The following is a 20,378-nucleotide window of genomic DNA, read 5'->3' as shown; positions in this document are numbered from 1 at the left end:
TACAAACAAATTATGTGCTGACAACGCTGTAACGACTGAGTCCATTGAAACTTCCAAAGCGTAGTATTTTCCAGTATTTTTACCTTCGAAGTTAAAATGAACTGCCTTAGTATATAGTCTCCCTCGGTAAGGCAATCTCGTTTTACAGATGGCGTTTAACTTCTCCCGTGAGGTTTTCATTTCCTTCTCACTGCGCATTATGTCTGTCGCATTTTGAACTAGGCTTTGTCAATGGCCGGCAACAGAACGCAGCAGTATGCCATTTCTTTGCCGGAATTCAGTAACTAGGCTTCAGAGTTGCAACGGCATTGAGCGAACCATTATTGAGATACCATCTGTTAGTGTAACAACTTCTGCTTCTAGAACATTTAGAACAGAAGTTACAGTGGGCTTTAAAAATAATTAAAAATTTTAGTGCCCTGCCCGCACTAGATGTGCGCTACAACAAGACCTAGCGCAGTCCGTAAACGGCTCATTCTAAAGATACCGCTCCAAAAATGGTCGGATAATTAACTTCGCTTTAACGCTCGCCTGTAATAGCATCTTCTAGCGCCTTTCCCGCGATTATAGTTTTTAACACTGATTTTAATCTAGACAACTATAGTATATCCCACAGCACTGCAGGAGTGAATAGATAAGAAATTTTCGCCTTTGCCCTAAGGACGCAGCCGTGGTAAAGCCACTTGACTTTCTGGACTTGAAGGACGTGCCAGGCGCGTGTGTCCGTACAAGCGGCTATCGTTCTCGTCTTCGAGAAAGCATAAGGGCAAGAGTGGCACTGCAAACTGAGCGAGATTGTGTTTTGCATCGCTCGCGCCTTCTAAGCACCTACGCCCAAACACAACAACACTTCTTTGTTGTTTGGCAACCGAAGGTAGGAATACACGTCAGACTGGGTGACAAGACCAGGTCAGCGATCGGGCTCGTTGACAATACGGTTAAGCTTATTTTGCACCTCTTCAACCGCCGATTTGCTCTAAACATAGATCGGATTTAGGTAAAGAGAAACGCGTCAAAATAATCCAAAATATATAATTTTTTCCAGTATTAAGCATACTGTAATCATTACACATTAATCACAATCACTTAGCTTGTACCTGAGAAAATAATATAACTGGACCAGATTCGAGGAAATAACTTGATTTCCGACAGCTGCCCTTCCATGTAGTATGCAGTCGCTCATGATGGCTGTTATGTGCCGTTCCCGAAAAAGCTGTCCGAGACCAGTGGACGGACCGAATACGGGTTAAGAGGAGTGCAATTAGTGGACTACTTCAGCACTTCGCTCCCCTCTCCTTTGGCGATAAATTTGTCCGACAAGAGGAGTGCGAAGAAATAGCTTCAGTAGATTCCCAGTGTGGAAAACGCCAAGAGAGCTTGCGAGACATGTGTAGGTATTGCGGGCCCGCTGCTAGGGCAGTGCCACGCCAAAATGCGTACCGAACCTGCGCAGTATCTATCCTTGAAAGAGCCAGTTCTTGCCGGGAACAGGATGAATACTTTTCAGATGACCAAAACTGCTAGAGCCCATCTGGACGTGCTTTGAGCTGCTGTTCATTAAATCTGTAATTAAACGCCGCGAGTGTACTCAGCGGTTCTAACGGTGGTAGGCTAAGCTTGAAAGCAGCTTTACGGCATGGATATTACGAGCAACACGTTCCAGTGATATGATATATATACGCCCTTTCGTTTCTTTTACTCGACGCTTGCACCCTGAACAGGTTTCCTGAAAATCAGGTGAAACTATATTTCGACCCAAAAAAGAGCCTTCAAGATATCTTTGGTTTCCTGTGCACAGAGCTGAAAACAAGGCAACAAATTTAGGAAATGTTTTATGCTTCTTCTAGAATTGCGTTTTATTGAAAAAGCAATACTTTACTAGCAATCCTGAAAAAGGCGAAATTTTTTGGGAGCCTCTCAGTTACCTCCAGAAAAAATAAATAAGGTCGCTGCTGAATTTCGAGCCCGGCGGCAGGCACATATCAACTAAGCTGGCCACTGCACGAGAGCCCTGTGCTACTGACACAGCAGACTACGCCTGGTCTGCCACACATTCGCCACACATTCGCGCTGTGCATTGCACGTCGTCGTGTTCATAAACTTCCTCCCTGCGCAAAAACACTGTAAGCCTCAAACACTCAAAATCTGCCGGTGGACGTCAAGCCTCTGAGACAACCACAAAAGGAAAGGAAACGCGTATAACTGTCCCCTTGAGTCAGTGGACTCCTTAATCGCCCGGTGGGGTACCTGGCGGTGGTGTTCACATTCAAAAAACGCCTTTTCGCACAATATTTCGTACTTACCAATGCTGAACAGCCGGCCAAAACAATTCAAACAATTGATAATTTTTCTCTATTTCTAGAACTGCTTCATTTGAGGCCCAGTTCGCTGATTTTACGTTCATAAATGCCAACTTAAACGTGCTCAATATTTCATTATACTGTAATTGGCGACTGCGGAGAAATTAGGCCTCTGTACAGTACCTCCTTACTGGTGTCATCAAAGAGGAATGTTTTAAGGTGGTTTCACTTTCGGCCCGCAAGAGCACATGACATCGCTACATAAAGTACCAATACATTTTTATTAATGTTGCGTTAAAGACCGGAAGGAGCCTAAAAGCGGCGAAGAAGAAACTAGGCATAAGAAACAACCAGATGTATGCGTTTAGAGACAAAGGGGACAATATCACTAGCAATATAGATCAGATAGTTAAAGTAGTCGAAGATTTCTATGCAAATCTATACACAAGCCAATGTAATCAGAAAGTTAATGAGAGAGGCAACAGGCACAGCATTGCGTCATCCCACCCGCAACGAATGAGGAAGTAGAAAAGCCTTAGGAGCTAAGCAAAGAGGTAAAGCAGCTGGTGAGGATAGGTAACAGCAGATCTGTTAATGAACGGTAGTGGATTGTGGCAGAAAAACTTGCCACCCTGTATAGGCAATGTTTTATGAATTCGAGCGTACCAGAAGCTCGCGAGAAAGCTATAATTATTAACTCATAAGAATGCCGACGCCAAGGACTTGAAAAATTACGAACCGATCAGCTTACTGTTCGTTGCTGACATGGCATTTACTAAGGTAATCGCTAATAGAGTATGCGCAACCTTAGACTTCAATCAACCAAATGACCAGGCAGGCTTTCGTAAAAGATATTCCACAATATATCATATTCAGACTATCAATCAGGTGACAGAAGATTGCGCAGAATGTAACCAACCAATATGTATTACCTTTGTTGATTACGAGAAAGAATTTCGTTCAGTGGAAACCTTAGCAGTCATGCAGGAATTCCAGAATCAAGGTGTGGAAGAGTCTTATGTGAAAATACTGTAAGATGTTTACAGAAACTACACATCTACCATAGTCCTCCATAAAGTCAGCAATAAAATTCTAATAAGCAAGGGCGTCAGGCAGAGAGACACGATCTCGGCTATGCTATTCACCGCCTTTTTACAGAAAGTATTTCGGGGCCTGGATTGGGTAGAGTTGGGGATAGGAGTTAGTGGAGATCACCTAAATAATCTGCGATTCGGTGATGAAATTACCTTGCTAAGTCACTAAGGAGGGGAACTGCAGAGCATGATTAGCCGCCGTGGTGGCTGAGTGGTTACGGCGCTGGGCTGCTAACCAAAAGACGCGGGTTCAATCACGGCCGCGGTGGTCGCATTTCTGTGGAGGCGAAATGCTAAAGGCCTGCGTACTGTCCGATGTCAATGCTCGTTAAAAAACTCTAGGTAGTCGAAATTTCCAGGAGCAGTTTATTACAGCGTCCCTTATGGTCTGAGTTACTCTGAGACCTTAAACCCCCGTAAACCAAACCCGGAACTGCAAAGCATAATCAATGCGTCAGACAGGCAGACCAGTAACGTGGGTCTCAAAACAAAGATGCAGAAAACCAAGGTATTGTTCAAATGTCTCGCAAAATAACAGCGCACACAAGTCACAATTCACAAACAAGTTCACAATTCGTACCTAGGTGCTGGAAGTGGTAAGGGAATACCTCTACTTAGGGCCGGTAGTGGTAGGTGGTAAAAACGTTTATTTCCTCTGAAAAGAGGGAGTTACATGGAGGGTGCTCTGGAGTCAGGCTTAGTGCCCTTCCCCTCACAATCACTAGGTGGAGTCCCTAGTACGGGACCCCAGTGGCTTCCGCTGCCGCCATAGCTCGTTCGACCATCGCCTTTTGGGCTTTCAGGTCGCAACAGGCGAGTAGGGTCGCCTCCCAGTCCTCCCAGGTGGGGTTTGGGTTTGGAGTAAAAGCAGGGTTGGAGGGGCACGCCCACACCATGTGGTAGAGGTCCGAGGACCTCTCCCCACAGTGCGAGCACTCCCCGGAGAAGGCAGGGTCAAAGTGCTTTAGCGAGGCCGGGCACATCATGGTGTTCGTGACAAGGCGGAGGAACAGGCGTTCCTCCGCTCTCGTTAATCCTTTACACGGGTGGGGGTACAGTTTATGTCTATCTTTGTATAATTGCGTTATTTCCTTGTAAGTGTTGGTCGGCGTGGCTTCCGCTACTTCTTCAGAGGAGGCGGGGGACGAGGTTGCCCGGTTAGAGAGCGCGCGGGCGGCTGCATCTGCTGCCTCGTTTCCTCCTAGCCCCGAGTGGGCCGGAGCCCAGACTATGAAGCGGTGGGATGGACCTCCTACGTACGAGCTGTTTTGCAGTAGCCGGTAGGCCAGGTACGGGACCCAGCCCTGTTGGACGTTCCGACACGCCCCTCGCGAGTCGGTTATGATTGTCTTGGAATCGGAGTGCGTTTCCGCTAATGCGATGGCGACTTCCTCTGCTTGAGTGACGCTTCGGGCTTTGAAGGTGAGCCCGTTCACCGTTTTGGACTCGTGGATCACTGCCGCCGTGTACCACCCGCCTTGGTGCGGGCCGGATGCGTCCACGTAGTATACCCCGGGGGTTTCCTTCCATAGTGGTGAGCTAAGGCCTCTGCCCTGGCCCTGCGTCTACCCTCGTGGTCGTCCCTGGACATCTTAATTGGGAGTGGTCTTACGTGCAGGGCGTAACGCCACTCCTGAGAGAGTCTTACTCTCTCCTCGGTTAGAGTCGTGTGTTCTATGTGCAGACGGGCTAAAAGGCGGCGTCCTGACGGCGTCTGCGATAATCGCGTGTATTAACCTGTGAGGTGGGCTTCTCTAAGTTCATCGAAGGAGTTCGTCATACCCAGACCTTGGAGTCTCAGGTTAGACGTGGTTATCGGGAGGTCGAGGGCCTTCTTCGCCATTTTGCGTATTATAACATCGATGATGTTCTGGTCGTGTTTGCTGAGGCGGAGATAGGGGGTCGAGTACAGGATTCTGCTTGTTACAAAGGCATTGGCCAGCCGCAAGGCGTCTTTGCTTCGCAATCCCCCTTTCTTGTTCGAGACTCTGCGGACCATCCGGCCCACCTGATCTCCCACCTTCTTTAGTTTGTCGAGCGTGGTCGTCGCCAGCCGACGCTGGTGGATGAAAAGACCTAGGACTCTAATTTCTCTTCTTTCGGGTATCGGTTCCGATCCAAGTCTCAACTCTATCTTGTTTGTGCATTTTTTGTTGGGGCGAATGTGCACGAATTCGGATTTTTGAGGGGAGCAATGAAGGCCACATCTTTTCGCGTACTCGTTCACCGCGGTGGCCGCCTCCTGCAGGCTGGCCTCCATTTCACCGAGAGAGCCCTGCGTGGCCCAAATGGAGATGTCGTCCGCGTACAGCGCGTGCTGCACACCCGGGACTTTCTCCAGGTGGACCGGCAGGTTCTTCATTGCCAAGTTGAAAAGCAAGGGGGATAGCACCGCTCCCTGTGGCATCCCTCTCGTGCCTAATAGAAAGGGGCCGTGTTCCGCGTTCTGGATCGTCACGTAGGCCTGTCTGTCCGTGAGGAAGCGTTTTATGTACTCGAAAGCGTTCCTGCCGCATCCCGTTTCTGATAGGTGTGTGAGGATCGCCTCGTGTGTCACATTATCGAAGGCTCCCTTCAGATCTAGGGTCAGCACTATCTTTTCCCCGTTCGGATGTTCGATCGGGTTTAGTACCTCCCTGCTGAGCTGCAGCAGGATGTCCTGAGCCGATTTATTTGGCCTGAAGCCGTACATCGAGTCGGCGAAGACTCGCTTGTTTTCTAGGTACTCAGATAGTCTATCTCTGATCGTTGATCCGGATCTTGAGAGAGAAATAGCTGGTAGGATAAGAATGTGGTTGAGTGCAAATGATAGGTGTTCTCAGCTCATGAATGGCAGCTTACCTAGTATCCGTCAAGAGGAAAGTGTACAACAGCTGTATCTTAGCGGTACTCATCTATGGAACAGAAAATTTGGGGCTAACGAAAAGGGTTCAGCTTAAGCTAAGGACTACGCATCGAGCTATGGAAAGAAAATTATAGGTGTAACGTTAAGCGATCGGAAGCGGGCAGAGCGGTTGCGGGAATAAAGGCATGTTAATGACATCCTAGATGAAATCAAAATGCATAAATGGGTTTGGGCAGGGCATGTAATCGGAAGACAGGACAACGCTGGTCCTTAAGGGTAACGCAGTGGATTCCAAGAGAAGGCTAGCGTAGCAGGGAGCTGCAGAAAGTTAGGCGGGCGGATGAGATTAAGAAGTTTGCGGGGAAACGGCTGCAGCTGCTCTAGAACAGGGTTAATTGGACAGACATGGGAGAGCCCTTGCTCTTCAGTGGGCGTAGCCAGGCTGATTATGCTGAAACGTTCCTTGACACTCCCCTCAGTGCAACTTCTGTTTGCGGTCTGCCCTCTCAAATTGGCGTGCTAATACACCAACCCACACCCGTCCAGTAAAGTGCTGCTGCTGTAGCCCCAGCGTCTTGAAGCGCATGCTGACCATTGTCAACTTCGAGCATTAGCCCACATCAGAAACTACGCCTGGTTCTCCACTCGCGCCTTGCCCAGCAGATAGCGCGCAAACGAAGAAATTTCGTTTCGTGCACCTACCACTTGCACTGAGAGTACCCGGCGATCTGTGGCCTTTTCACGTTCTTACAAAGCTCCGCAGTTCAAATGATAGTGACAGAGGGCTAACCAAGGCTTGGCGCCTCCATTATGAAGACCGTTGCCTTCTCAGTGATTATCGGCGCCAAACTGGTTGAGTTCATAACGAGAAACTTCACGCAAACTAGGGACCCTGTACACTTTACACTAAGCGTTTGTTTGTCATGGAATGACAGTTCCTCCTTAAAGCTCTCACTGAAAGGGAAGACCCAGAAACAGCATCACTATGTAGTTGTTATGAATGACTGGATGCTAAGCCAAGTGTAGCCTACGTTGTGTGAAATCAATAGCTTCTGTAAAAGAAGTAAATAACTGCATGTACTCCCAGTTGTCAATCTTTTGCTCAATATTTTTTTACCATGCCTTTTCACCACTCTTTCACTGACATCAAAAGTATGTGCATGTTACAGGCGAGAGAGGGCTGGACCATGCATGCAACGTGTCTTTTCGATGAAGTCTCGCCACGCTTCCATCCCCCATCGGTCACGCCTAGCTTGTGATTTCGGTTGGCAGCCATCTATGCGCATGTCCTCAATAATGAGCCCTTGCCTTTGAGTCGACACATATTTCCATTACAGCTCGTAATATATCTCAAAACAATGCGCTTATTTCCAGCTATAATGACCGTAACTGCAAAGCATTGTGCTTCATTGGTTTGTAAAGTGGAATATTCAGATCATTCAAAAATATTTTCTCGTATGATTGTTGCTCTCAGCTATCAAGAGCTTTCTCATCGCGCCAATCATGCGTCAAAAGTCCCCAACCATTATTCCGGCAGGCGTGTACGAAGATGCCAATCTTTAAATTAGTTTCTTCGCATTCGCTGAAAAAGATTGTACTTGTGAAGCAAAAACCTTGCGGCACAGCAGGCAGAAAAGCCACATGACAGGACCGTAATTGCTCAGGAGTCACTTGGCAGTCCGCAGTATCATAGCAATAAACTTAAGAATACCAAGCTGTTGCAGCCCTCATACTGTCGAACCCGGATATACCGAGCTTGAAGGAGATCGGGAAATAGTTTGATATATCGACAAATCGATGTATAAAAAACGTCAGTAGATAACCTTAATTGTCTGCATCCTGGAAGCAAGAATACATTGTACCCGCACAAGTGACATGTTCCTTGCAACGACGTGCTGCTAATCGGCGTGCTGGCAGCCAAGCGCGAAGCCGCACCGGACATTTCTTTGCAACTAGTCACTTCCTGCCATGAGATCGCTCATCCTGATTCAGGCACGCTGCAAAATAGAATAACCGCTCATTTAAATTATAACTCAAGGTTTCTGCAGCAAAGCTGACAGCGAAGTGAGCGAATCTCGCCAGGCAGTAGCCGCCGGTAGGCTCTAGTTAATAGAGCCGGCTTAACAGCATGACATTGGTGTGCACTTGAAAATGAGTAAACACAACCTGCATTCCTCCGTCTCGCGGTTTCACAGCGCTGCCACTGCCAGAAGGTGCCCAAGGCAACGCAGCGGACCCGTCTCTATGCCCAAAAAGGAATCAAACAGCTTTTTTCGGATCAGTGCCGTTTGCAGGCACGCGGTGCGCAGTTCAGCGCATCAAATGATCGGGGAAATTGCACTTTGATATACTGGGCTAGTTTCTTATATTTCTGCACAGGATTTTCCAGGGCATAATCTGTGTATTCGATGTAGCCAAGCTCAAAATATCCTGTTTCGATATCGAGGTTCCGTTTATAGGCCCATGCTTTTTCGTCTTACGTGTAGCAGTACTGTTGTTCCCAGTGTTACATTCACATGCCACACCAAAGGAACGAACCACAGCCCAAACGTTTTACGTTATGATGGTTGTCACTACCCAGCAACAAATATGCTTACTCCTAAACCCGCCATATAAAGTGCTCGGGGTGGCACAATTGATTTTTTTTCTTGCAGGCATCGAGTAGCGCAACGGGTTGCTGACAGTTTCTCGGAATCACTAAATATTCTGTATATATGAAAATGCCTCGCTGTTGCATAAATAAGTCTGTCGCCAATTAACCAGTGAGTCCTCCTCTCTCATTGCACTGCAAAATGTTTCCTCGCTGTTCTGTGAGAGGCAATGAACTTGTTTTGAAACTGCACGATTTTATGTTGAACACCGTGGTGGACTGATATAGTAAAAATGTCACTTACCTGTTGACTACATAAATCCTGCCCTCAGAGTTGAACAAAACATGTACAAATCACGATAAACAATACAATAAAGCACAAAAATGAAGTCACCCGAAAAAACACATCTGTGGTTAAAACTAACCCGCAGCGGTGGCTCAGTGGTTAGGGCGCTCGACTATTGATCCGGAGTTCCCGGGTTCGAACCCGACCGCGGCGGCTGCGTTTTTATAGAGGCAAAACGCTAAGGCGCCCGTGTACTGTGCGATGTCAGTGCACGTTAAAGGTCCCCAGATGGTCGAAAGTATTCCGGAGCCCTCCACTACGGTACTCTCTCTTCCTTTCTTCTTCCACTCCCTCCTTTTTCCCTTCCCTTACGGCGCGGTTCAGGTGTCCAACGATATATGAGACAGATACTGCGCCATTTCCTTTCCCCAAAAACCAATTATTTTTATTATTAAAACCAGTTAATGATCAAAAATGCTACAATGAGTACTGCGCTGATGGCAAGAAAATCTGAGGCAAGTTTTCCATCTGGGCAAGCTATTTGATCACAGTACCTAGTACTGACCAATTTCGGCTCTGTGCATACTACCATGGGAAAAAAATTAATAGCTTACAGGATCCTCAAATCCTTTACCCGCATGCATGAACGCCAGCACACATCTTTAATTACAGCCCAAAGATTTCAAAAGGTCACGACAAAAAGAAAAAACGGTGTTTGATTTGCGAATGTTAGAAAAAGATCAACGAAATATAATACGCCCAAATTTCATTTTTTTATGAATAAAACCTTTCGTTTTAGTAGGCATGTTGTCACCAGGCAATAAAAGAACATAGTATTTTACTCTTTTATTATAAATAGATAACGCACCCTTGCTTTTGTGATTCCGCTTGGCTATTCCTAAAGGCATATAGTTTCTCAACTATATTGCTAGCAGTACTGTACACCAAAAAATACGATCGCGAAGGAGATCGAAGTTTTGCTTTATTTAAGCGGAGTTAGAATCATGGCAGCAACAGCAGCCTCACTACGCCCCCTGCAGTGCAAAATCTTCTCCCATGTCTCTCGACTAACCATGTCCTTTGCCAGCTGCGACCACCCAATGCCTGCAAACTTCCTAATCTCATCCGCCCACCTAACCTTCTGCCGCCCCCTGATACGCTTGCCTTCTCCTGGAATCCACTCTGTTACCACTAAGGACAAGCGGTTGTCTTGCTTTCTCATCACATGCCCTGCCGAAGCCCATTCCTTCCTCTTGATTTCGACAAGGATGTCATTAGCACGCGTTTGTTTCCTCACCCACTCAGCTCGCTTCCGGTCTCTTAACGTTACACCTGTCATTTTCCTGTCCATGGCTCGCTGTGTTGCCCCTAACTTAAGCTGAACCCTTTTCGTTAGCCTTCAAATTTCAGCCCCGTAGGTGAGTACCGGTAAAATACAGCTGCTGTACACTTTTCTTTTGGGGAATATTGGTAAACTGCTATTCATGATCCGAAAGAACCTGCCATATGCGCTCCACCCCATTCTTATCTTTCTAGTTGTTTCCCTCTCATGATACAGATCAGCTGTGACTATCTAGCTAGCCTAAGTAGACGAATTCCTTTACCCCTTCCAGCATCGCGTTGCCAATTGTGAACTGCGGTTCCCTGGCTAGGCTGCCGAACATTACTTTGGTTTTCTGCATGTCAATTTTTTGACCTACCGTACTGCTCTGTCTAACTCATTGATCATGATCAAGCTAAAACAAATCTGTAATTTCAATTATTGTGGCATTGGGAATTTCTCTTTAAGTTCATCAACTTTACATTTCAAATTATCTCGCGTCACCACAACGCTGAATAAATTATCGGATAGAATGGGAATAAAAACAATGTATTAGTTTGACCATTTTACAAGCCGCCTATAGCACTCTTCCCGTTTATCCGGCGCAAATATTCTGATATTTGTGCCCCGGCTCAGGCTAACTTGTGTAAGCAGTAAATGCTTTTGTGTATGTTGCAAGTTTATGTTCGCTCTGCAGTCTGTGTAGGCTGTGTGTGGGCCATCGTGATGGAGTTTACGCTTGTTTCTTAAGGCACTACGTATAAAAACTATATGAACCGGCAAGGGTTATAAACTCCTGATCTCTCTTTTTATTCTTAACACGAATGCTTTAGACAACCAAGAAATAAAAGATGCAGCGTACTTGAATGCGCAGAACTAACTTCCTTTAGGACAGGTAGAAATATAGTTTCTTTCAGAACATCAAATTTCAGGAGCTAGGTGCTGAAACTTTTCAGAAATACTTTATTTTGACCGCTACAGACCGCATGCTTTATACTGTAACTCATACTGCACTTCTGGCGCCATTACTCCTGCCATTATAACGTGTCTCAATAATAAGAAAGAAAAGCTGTTTTTACCTAGCTGCCGTGCTGATAACTTTTACATGAACGCTCTAGTTTTTTTTCCTTTAACGCATTTGTGATTGGCACAGTGAGGCCTTGTAGTGTACCGCACGGTTCGCGGTGTCCTCTCATTCCTTCTATATTGGTTCAGACATTTGCTTCACTGTCATGACATGGCGATGGCACTGCGCATTTACCGAGCGAGTGGAATAATGCTGTTCATAAAGAAGAGATAACGCTCTAGGTGCTAAACAACGGCAATGTATCACGTTCTTCTATGTGTGCTAACAATTTCGAGACTCTTGGGGACGTTGTCATGTGACTATAGAACAAAAGGTTTGAGGAAGAAGCCGGCGAGAAAGCAGAGATCTCGATATTTTTTCACCATGAAGAGATACCATGTGCTTCTCAGGACGGCTTGAGGCGAATTACATACTGCACGCGACTAATGCTGCCGTTACATTTGTCTTGCAGACCTGAGAACATGTCTTACTGCACGTGACTTAGGTCACTCTTACGTATCTCTTGCAGAATCATCAGCGCAAGAATATAATGGTGACCGGAGCTCCTTCGACAGGCAGCGACGCCCAACCAGAAAGGTAGGAACAATGGCTAAGCACGAATAAAAAAAATCGCTCCAGTTCATCTGTATCAAGCAAACATGGAACTGAAAATTCTAGTCCCCAAAATAGCTGCTTGCTTAAGCATCACGAGAGTCATTTCTCAGGGAAACAAAAATTAAAGGTATAAGGATAACCATTTGGCGTTTATTCTCAGAACAGCCTTTTGATCTGGTTCATGGCCAATGATTTTATTCATTCTACCAGGCTCCACTCTGTGAAGTGTGCAGCAGGTGATGCTTCGATTGTTTTTGGTTGCCTCTTTGTTTTTTATTCCTGATATTAGGCCATATTCTTCCCTCATAGAAGTTTCAACGCCTAGTAACAGCTTTCCCACCTTGGTAATCCTTTCTCTCTCAGCTTCGCCCTGTGCGCTTACAGCTCTGATTGTCATGGGAGCCAATGGCTAGAGTAATGCTTGAAGGGATGCTTGAGGAATATTGTACGTTCTCTAGAGCGATATATAGATTGCTGCATCCTAACTACAGCGAGACGCCTCTCTCCGAAAACGGAACTTTCATCAACGGGATAATATCAAAGCAGGATATCCAGAGGGCGCCATGGTTTCACAAGTAAACTATATGCATCGACACCGACTTTTTTTCCCCGATCACGGAGGCATTGTAAGCTGCTCAAGACGACGACAACCAATTTTCCTCGCTTTAGACATCACGAGCTTGAATTGACAAGCGGCAAAATTTATAAATTCAATTTTCTCAGCCTTAAATACGCCTTCCACTGCCGCACAATCGTTGATGAACGCGGATAGAGCGATTGAAACAATTTCACCGAGAAGAATAGCTGGATAGAATAAAGTCAGGTTAATGGTATCAAGTCACACGCCAAAAGCTCTTAAGATTATAGAAAACCTGTTTTTCGCATTGCATAACCAGCGATTACACGTGAGGATACTGTTTGCGCTACAGAAAGAAAGAAAAGCCCGGTCTCTGGCTGAGTAGTCATTTCACGTCATTATTTCTAGGGTCAAAATGGCAAATTAACTGCACTTTTATCTCTCGAATCAGCGTTTTTACAATTTCTTAGCTTCTGGTACAACTCGTGCTTCCTTCCAAAGCAAACAATGAATACCCTTTATTTATGCAAAGCACTTTAATTTGGCACAAATTATAACCTACTGTGCTCTACTAAAACTTTGTAGCAGAAAGGCATTCCTCCTAGAACCGAATGGTTAATCTGTCCCCGCTACTAAGGCGGCTAAATCTCTTTCACTTCCACTATGGTTCTGTTTCGTTCTTGCACCCCCCTTGACTGATGTCAAGGAATCGACCAAAGCTAACCTACAGTATCTTTTAAAACACAAAACCGAGCGGTAGGCACTGTTTACAACAGAGAATGTTAAAAAAAGCAAGCTAAATGCATTTTCAAAAACCACACGGTGGCATTATTCAGAGCACCAACAGCTTATGGGTGATGCATTTTTAATGCTTCTTAAAGGTGACACCAGCAGCGGTCGTATAACCCGGCTGACTGCGCAGGCACCATTCTCCGTATACCCGTAGGTCAGAATGTTTAATTGCATAAGAATCAGATCTAAACATTGAATTCATATCAAGCACAGACAGATCATTAAAATTGTGCTCTAGGTTGGCCGTTGCAAGAGACACTACACTATCTCCAATTTATAATTTCTACAGTTCTTGACACACATCGCCCACAACAGAGCCATCTTGCTCGCCCAAGTCGACGTACTTTGCTTGCCGGCACAGTCGCAAAAAAAAACGCTCCAATGAGCTAGATTTTGTATAGTGATTGCGAAAGCATAGAACACAAGGAAAGTCCGAACGGTAGTTGAACTTCTAAATATTCTGCAGAATAATCTCTGATGTTCTCACCCGCCTTATGCGATTCACATGTAGGCACAAAGCGCCCTGCTATCGTCATTCTGAAAAAACTGGTCGTTGGGATCACCAATTATTTGTGCTTCTTCTTGCTTTCGACTCTCTCATATGTATGTGTTATGATTGTTTATTGCGCAGGTGCGCAAAATTTCTTTTCTGAACGTGCATTGAAATAATGAGTGTAAAGAGCGCTTTAGAAAGTTCTCCCAAATAACGATCAGCTGTACATGCAGAAATGGCTAGGCTCTTGTTAGGAAACATAATTTTGTCTGTAAAATCTCGTGCAGCCCTTGACCCTAATATCTGCCACAGTCGCTGACGTTCCGCAGGAGGAAGGTAAGCAGTTCACGCTCCACTTTTTCGCGTATTTTTTCCATGCAATCTCTGCTATCAGAAAGGCCTATTTCAAGAAAATTTTTAAAAAAGCCGCTATCGACACATCTACAACTCCTCAAAACAGCCCAGTCAAGCGAACGTTTAAAGGATGATAAACGTCGTTGCCTTCACCTCAAACCTACACCAGTTTTCGATCCTTCGATTTCTTTCTCCGATTTTAAGATTACCTCGTCAATACTCCTCGTAGTTAATCAGCCAGGCCTCTTGTATTTGCGGAACAAATTTCATTGCGGAACAAATTTCTTTCCAAATGAATGATTTCCGGTGCACGAACAGCTAGTAGTCGTTCGCTTCGTTTTAGGCCCCACTTCGACACACCCGGACATGAAGAAATTCGGGGGGATCGTTCAGAATTGAGTTATTGGCTAATCAATCGTGCCCTCTCCTCCCCTCTCTGATTAAAAATTTGCCCATATAAAAGCCATGTCCGTATTATAGTCAGTTTCTTAGATACCTCTCCTAGATTTTCGCATGCTACCTCACGTTTCAGACATTCTTATCGCGGGCGAATCATTGTTATAAATCTTGCTGCTAAAATGTCATCCTTGCAGTCTAAAATTTAAAAATTCCTTGAAATACAAGTTTCTTTTCTGTGAAATAAAGAAATGATGCGAAATCAAATACCATTCAAAAACATTATTAAAACTAGTATTACTCCTGAGTTTGGAATCATGGGCTTGGAACATGGGTTAGGACGAAAGATTTGAAACAGATTTTGCCTTCGAATGTTACCCTCAGCTCCCAAACCCCGTATTTACGCGTTTAACTGTGGCATTGTTCACGTTTGATTAAATCATCCTTTCAACATATCATACCAACAAAAACAGACATGACTTGCATCACTACTTTGTGGAAATTATAATTCTGCGGGTGAATCTTATACTATTGTGAGTTGTTAACGTTTATAATTAAATTTACCATCTGCCAAACATGAAGAACACAACACTAGGCCAACATCAGACCCTAATTACTTTTCCGATCCAACGCCCAGTGGGATCGAAAAGTTTACTTTTATCTTAGATTTTCTTTTGTCTCTCCATTAAAAATCCTCGCTTAATCACTGAAACTGCGCCTCTCTCGCAGAAACATCTGAACCGGAGCATTATGCTCGCCAGAGCTCTATCTACTGGGGTCGACCTGGAACTACAACAAAGGTACGAAAGAACCACTTTTGTCGCTCAGTGATTCAAAGGCAGCGCGTCACGTTATTCGTATTGGGGGCACATGGTTCGCAAAGCATAATTTAAAAAAAGTGTTCATTTAATGTGATCCCGAAAGCTGACACCTTCCAGGACATCATTAAGAAACCCAGGCTATGGTAATCAAGTTGTTTAAAAGAGCGAAAGCAGTAAGGTTTTCAGAACCATGTGTCTAGAGGGCACAATCAGGTGTCTAATGGGGACGGCTCATTTTATGAAGTTGGCCCACGCAGGTATTTCTCCTATCTAAAATGATCCCCTGAGATAAAATGGGAATTTTCACCTCCTAAGCGCGGCTAACTTCTTAGGAACAGTTAAACAACGCAAAGAATCTCTATGGCATCTGTAGTGAACGTTGGCACTTCTTGATGTTTCCTGTTCATGTCCATCATTCCCGGCCACAAATTTTGAAAATTATACAATACTAAGACACTTTTAAGAAAATATTGAACGTAATGGTCCAATATTTTGATATGAAGCAATTTCTTTTTTTTAGTTTCTCTATCGGTTGATCGGACAGTTAAGACTGCCATAGAAAAGCAATGGGGGAGCGGTTTGGCAATTCCAAGAAGAGGAATTAAAAAAATACAAGACTACAGTAGGGTGATCTGCATATAATATGATTATTTTAGTGAAATCTTATATTAAACGAAAAGAATTGCATGTATAAACGGTTTACCACTCAAAAATGCTGTGGTCCAGAATGGCTGGGTATGTTTACCTAGTGTGAGGTACGTAATTTCTTCACTAGTAGGTACTTATTTTCAAACTTTTCAGCAGTATTTAATGTCTGAAAGTGGCACATAACCTATAAAATGCGCCGCAGTGTACGACTACGGTTCAATTTCGATCTTTAGACTTTCATTGGGGAGTTAAAAGAGATGGGTAAGTCCGTATGGGCCACGTATTTAGATTTTTTTGGCCCCCGACAGCGTCATTAGTGGCCAGTTGGTTTCTAACGGCACCACTTCCTGATGTAATATTAATAATTTAATAATTGGTTTTTGGGGAAAGGAAATGGCGCAGTATCTGTCTCATATATCGTTGGACACCTGAACCGCACCGTAAGATAAGGGATAAAGGAGAGAGTGAAAGAAGAAAGGAAGAATTAGGTGCCGTAGTGGAGGGCTCCGGAATAATTTCGACCACCTGGGGATCTTTAACGTGCACTGACATCACACAGCAAACGGGCGCCTTAGCGTTTTTCCTCCATAAAAACGCAGCCGCCGCGGTCGGGTTCGAACACGGGAACTCCGGATCAGTTGTCGAGCGCCGTAACCACTGAGCCACCGCGGCGGGTCCTGATGTCGATTCCATTTATGGGGCCTTCTTGTCAGGCAATAGCAGTATACAAAAAACGTCTTTCTCACATGTCGCTAATTAGTAACAAAAGCTCACGGAAACCCTGATTTACAAACCTGCAAATCGCTCAAAACAAAAATAAAATATAAGATACACTTAAATATCATAAGTTCAAAGGATGCGTCAAGATTTCAAGCGTTTAAATCCAATAAAGAATCACATAATGTTAAGCTTAAGAATGCTAAATGTCAAAACTTGATGGATCATTTGAAAGACACAAATAAACACATTATTTTTTTGAACTGTATAAACAGTTTTCTACGAGGTAAAAGTGAAACTGTACTGCAAATTCCGAATGTGGATGATACCACTGTGGCTGGAAAAGAGCTTTCTGGTAGCCTTAATGAGCATTTTATTGGTGTTTCCACAATAAGCATTCCTCCAGCCATAAGTTCGGTCTAACTTCCCGCATCCATTACATTTATAACGGTATACGGCATGGTATTTTTTTCAAAACTGAGAACCATATCAAGCCTGAATTAGACGCAATAAACAATCCCTAATTACGAGATGAGGATCACACGAACACTGCGAGTGTTAAACATGTCCTTGACATCGTTGCGCCTGACAAGAGAGTAAAACCCACTTCCTGAGCTCTGTTGTTGCTCAGAACATGCAGATTGCAAAAGTGGTGGTCAAATATAAACGAGATGATAAATCTAAAACAATACCTTTGTTCTATCTTATTAATACCTATATTTTCAAAAGTATTGCTAAAAATTAAGCACACGAGCCTTTACAGTTCATTAACAAAATCAGCTCATAACTGGCCACTTCAATAAGGTTTCTTCAAATGGACAATATGTGCACCAGAGTGAAAATCTCTGTTCTGGAAATTTAAAAGCAGTAACTTCCTGCCTTTCTGATTATTCCTGACTATGAGTATGTAACGTTTTTCTTGTAAGAGGCGAATATACTGAGGGGTTAATAAAAGAGCGGATGTTGAATATCCCAGTGGAAACGAAACAAACGTATCTGTAACCTCGCCATCACTCAGTGAATTCAACGAATTCAGTGAGTACCAATAATCGCATGCCATGCAAGTACTCCTGCAAAGACTTAGAGCTTGCGTCGAAGAATGGCCCTCCAAGCCTCAAGTATTTTTGCACGCCTCCTATTCCTCTTGGGTCTTGGAAACGTTGAAATCCACATACCGCCTTTATACACCCTCTTTTGTGGATGGAGGGTATTCCCTGTTTTCCTAATCCCTTATGGCAATATTTGGGAACCTATTTTATTTGTGTCACTGCACCGAACGTCACTCAGTGGTAGCCTGGTTTAACTTGTATTTCACTTCTGCCGCATCTATTTAAACATTTTCTACAGCCTTTGTGACAGAAAGAGCACACGCTTTTTACAATGAAAAGTTCGTGTTAGAATGTCGCTGTCGAAGACTTCTGCGAAATTAAAAGTTGAAGATGGGAGCGGCGTTTTAAATCGCAATGGAAAGAGTTTATATATTCAGTGAGCTGCGAGAAAAGGTGATACGTTCAATCAGCCGTAAGACTGCGTCTGTGTTGAGGAAGTATATTATGCGACGCCAGTTCATGTCCTGCCATCATGACAAGTACGGTGCATTGGCTGGAAAGGTCCGAGACGACGAAGTGGGCCAAGTGAAGGCGACACTCGGAAAGCATCCACAATTTTCCCAAAAGTAGAACGATCTTACGGGCTGGTTTGTCAATTGCCTTAGAAGACAGGACTGCGCGAATAAGACAGTACAGGATACGCAGGAACAAAACTGCCTTGCATTCGTTCGCTATTCCATATCTCGTAAAAAAAAAAGCTACCAATACAAAGAGCATTCTCAAAAGTTTTACACAAATCACAAACACGTTTTCAAGATGGAAAGGTTACGCCCTTGATATGAAATGTAAGTTTACTTGCAAATATTCTGTGCAGCGATCGAACCTGATGTCTGCCAACGTCCATCACGTTCCGCAGGAGGAAGGTAAGCTGTGCACGCTTCGCTTTCTCGCTGATTCTGTCAATAAAATTTGCGCTGTAAGAAAGGCCTACTTCAAGGAAGTTCATAAAAAAGTCGCTATAAACATATTAACAACTCTTCAAAACAGTCCAGTCAAGGGAACCTTAGAAGGCGCTGTGATAAACATCGTCGCCTTTACCACCGATCTCCACTAGTTTTTGGCGCTGCGATTTCTTTCTCCGATTTCAAAATTAACTCGCCCATACTACTCGTAATTATTCAGCTAGGCCTCTTTTAGTGTTATCTAGGAAGGTATGCGGGTCCTACAGGTCTGCGGAACAAATTTCATTGTGAATAAATTATTGCCCCGTGCACGAACAGCTTGTAGTCGTTCGCTTCGTTTTAGGCCCCACTTTGACACACCCGGACATTGAGAAAATTGGGAGGAGCGTTCAGAATTGAGTGATTTCCTAATCAAGTGTGCCCTCTCCTCCCCTCGGTGATTAGGATTTTGTCCATGTAAAAGCCATATGCATATTATAATTAGCTTCGTAGGTTCCTCTTCCAGGTTTCAGGCGTTCTTATTATAGCAAGAGCATTGTTATCATGAATCCCGCAGTTAAAATTTCATCCTTGACACCTGAAATTTCAAATTCCTTGAAAAACCAGGCGCCTTTTCTGTAAATTAAAGCAGTGATGTCAAATCAAATAGCCTTAAAAACATTTTTCTAACTATGAATTCTCGCGGGTTTGGAATCATGGCCATGGAAGATGGTTAAGCATGAAGGACTTCAAAAAGGCTGTGCCTTCGAAAGTCACCCTCAGTTTGACTGTACTCCCCTTGATAAGGACGGAACGGCCCCTGGGCCTCACAACACATATGGTTAAGGCCGCTTACTTCGCGGCACTTAACCTCATTTTTAGCCTGTTATACGTCAGTGGTGCAGGCAGGAGCTTATTGGTTTACATTCTTTTTATGGCAGCTCCACCATATTATATATATATATATATATGTAGCATTGTTCCCGTTTGACAAAATAATCCTTTGAACCGATCACACAACCAAGGCACACATAATTTCCATTACTACTTTGAGAGAATTGTTACTCTGTCGCGCAACCTTATATTACTGCGAGTTATTAACGCTTTCATTTAAATTTACCTTATACCAAACACGTGAACACAACTCTAGGCCATCATCAGGCCTTAATTATTTTACCGATCCCACGCCCAGTGGTAGGAGACCGCGGTAGATCTATGGTATCTTTTCATTAAAAATTCTTCTTAGATAACTCAAAATGCGCCTCTTTCGCAGACACACCTGAACCGGAGCATTATGGTCGCCAGAGCTCCATCTACTGGGGTCGACCTAAAACCACAACAAAGGTAGGAAATAACAACTTTTTTCTATCAGTGATTCAAATGCAGCGCGTCAAGTAATTTTCATTGAGGGTACAGAGTTCGCAAAACATGAGTCAAAAATAGGTTTAGATTTAACAGTGATCCCGAATGCTG

At 44.3% G+C, this 20,378-nt stretch overlaps 1 protein-coding gene and 1 non-coding gene across 8 annotated transcripts in view; both read left to right on the top strand.

The window, feature by feature from the left end:
* LOC144132628 (uncharacterized) overlaps positions 1-20,378 on the top strand; it is a 75,959-nt gene that overhangs the window by 1,547 nt on the left and 54,034 nt on the right. For 6 of the 7 annotated variants that reach the window (XM_077665160.1, XM_077665166.1, XM_077665164.1 and 3 more), the window contains exons 2-6: positions 12,032-12,099; positions 14,267-14,315; positions 15,459-15,529; positions 18,839-18,887; positions 20,179-20,249. In XM_077665160.1, the coding sequence (XP_077521286.1) occupies positions 12,032-12,099; positions 14,267-14,315; positions 15,459-15,529; positions 18,839-18,887; positions 20,179-20,249 (308 nt within the window). The remainder of the gene's footprint in view (positions 1-12,031; positions 12,100-14,266; positions 14,316-15,458; positions 15,530-18,838; positions 18,888-20,178; positions 20,250-20,378) is intronic. The other variant, XM_077665163.1, reaches the window with a different exon arrangement.
* On the top strand, positions 19,698-19,787 carry LOC144135592 (U6atac minor spliceosomal RNA). Its single transcript, XR_013315538.1, has one exon. It is a non-coding gene; the product is annotated as a U6atac minor spliceosomal RNA (small nuclear RNA).

This window comes from Amblyomma americanum, chromosome 5, assembly GCF_052857255.1.
Source record: "Amblyomma americanum isolate KBUSLIRL-KWMA chromosome 5, ASM5285725v1, whole genome shotgun sequence".
Lineage (NCBI taxonomy): Eukaryota > Metazoa > Arthropoda > Arachnida > Ixodida > Ixodidae > Amblyomma > Amblyomma americanum.
This window is presented reverse-complemented; position numbering and strand designations above follow the sequence as displayed.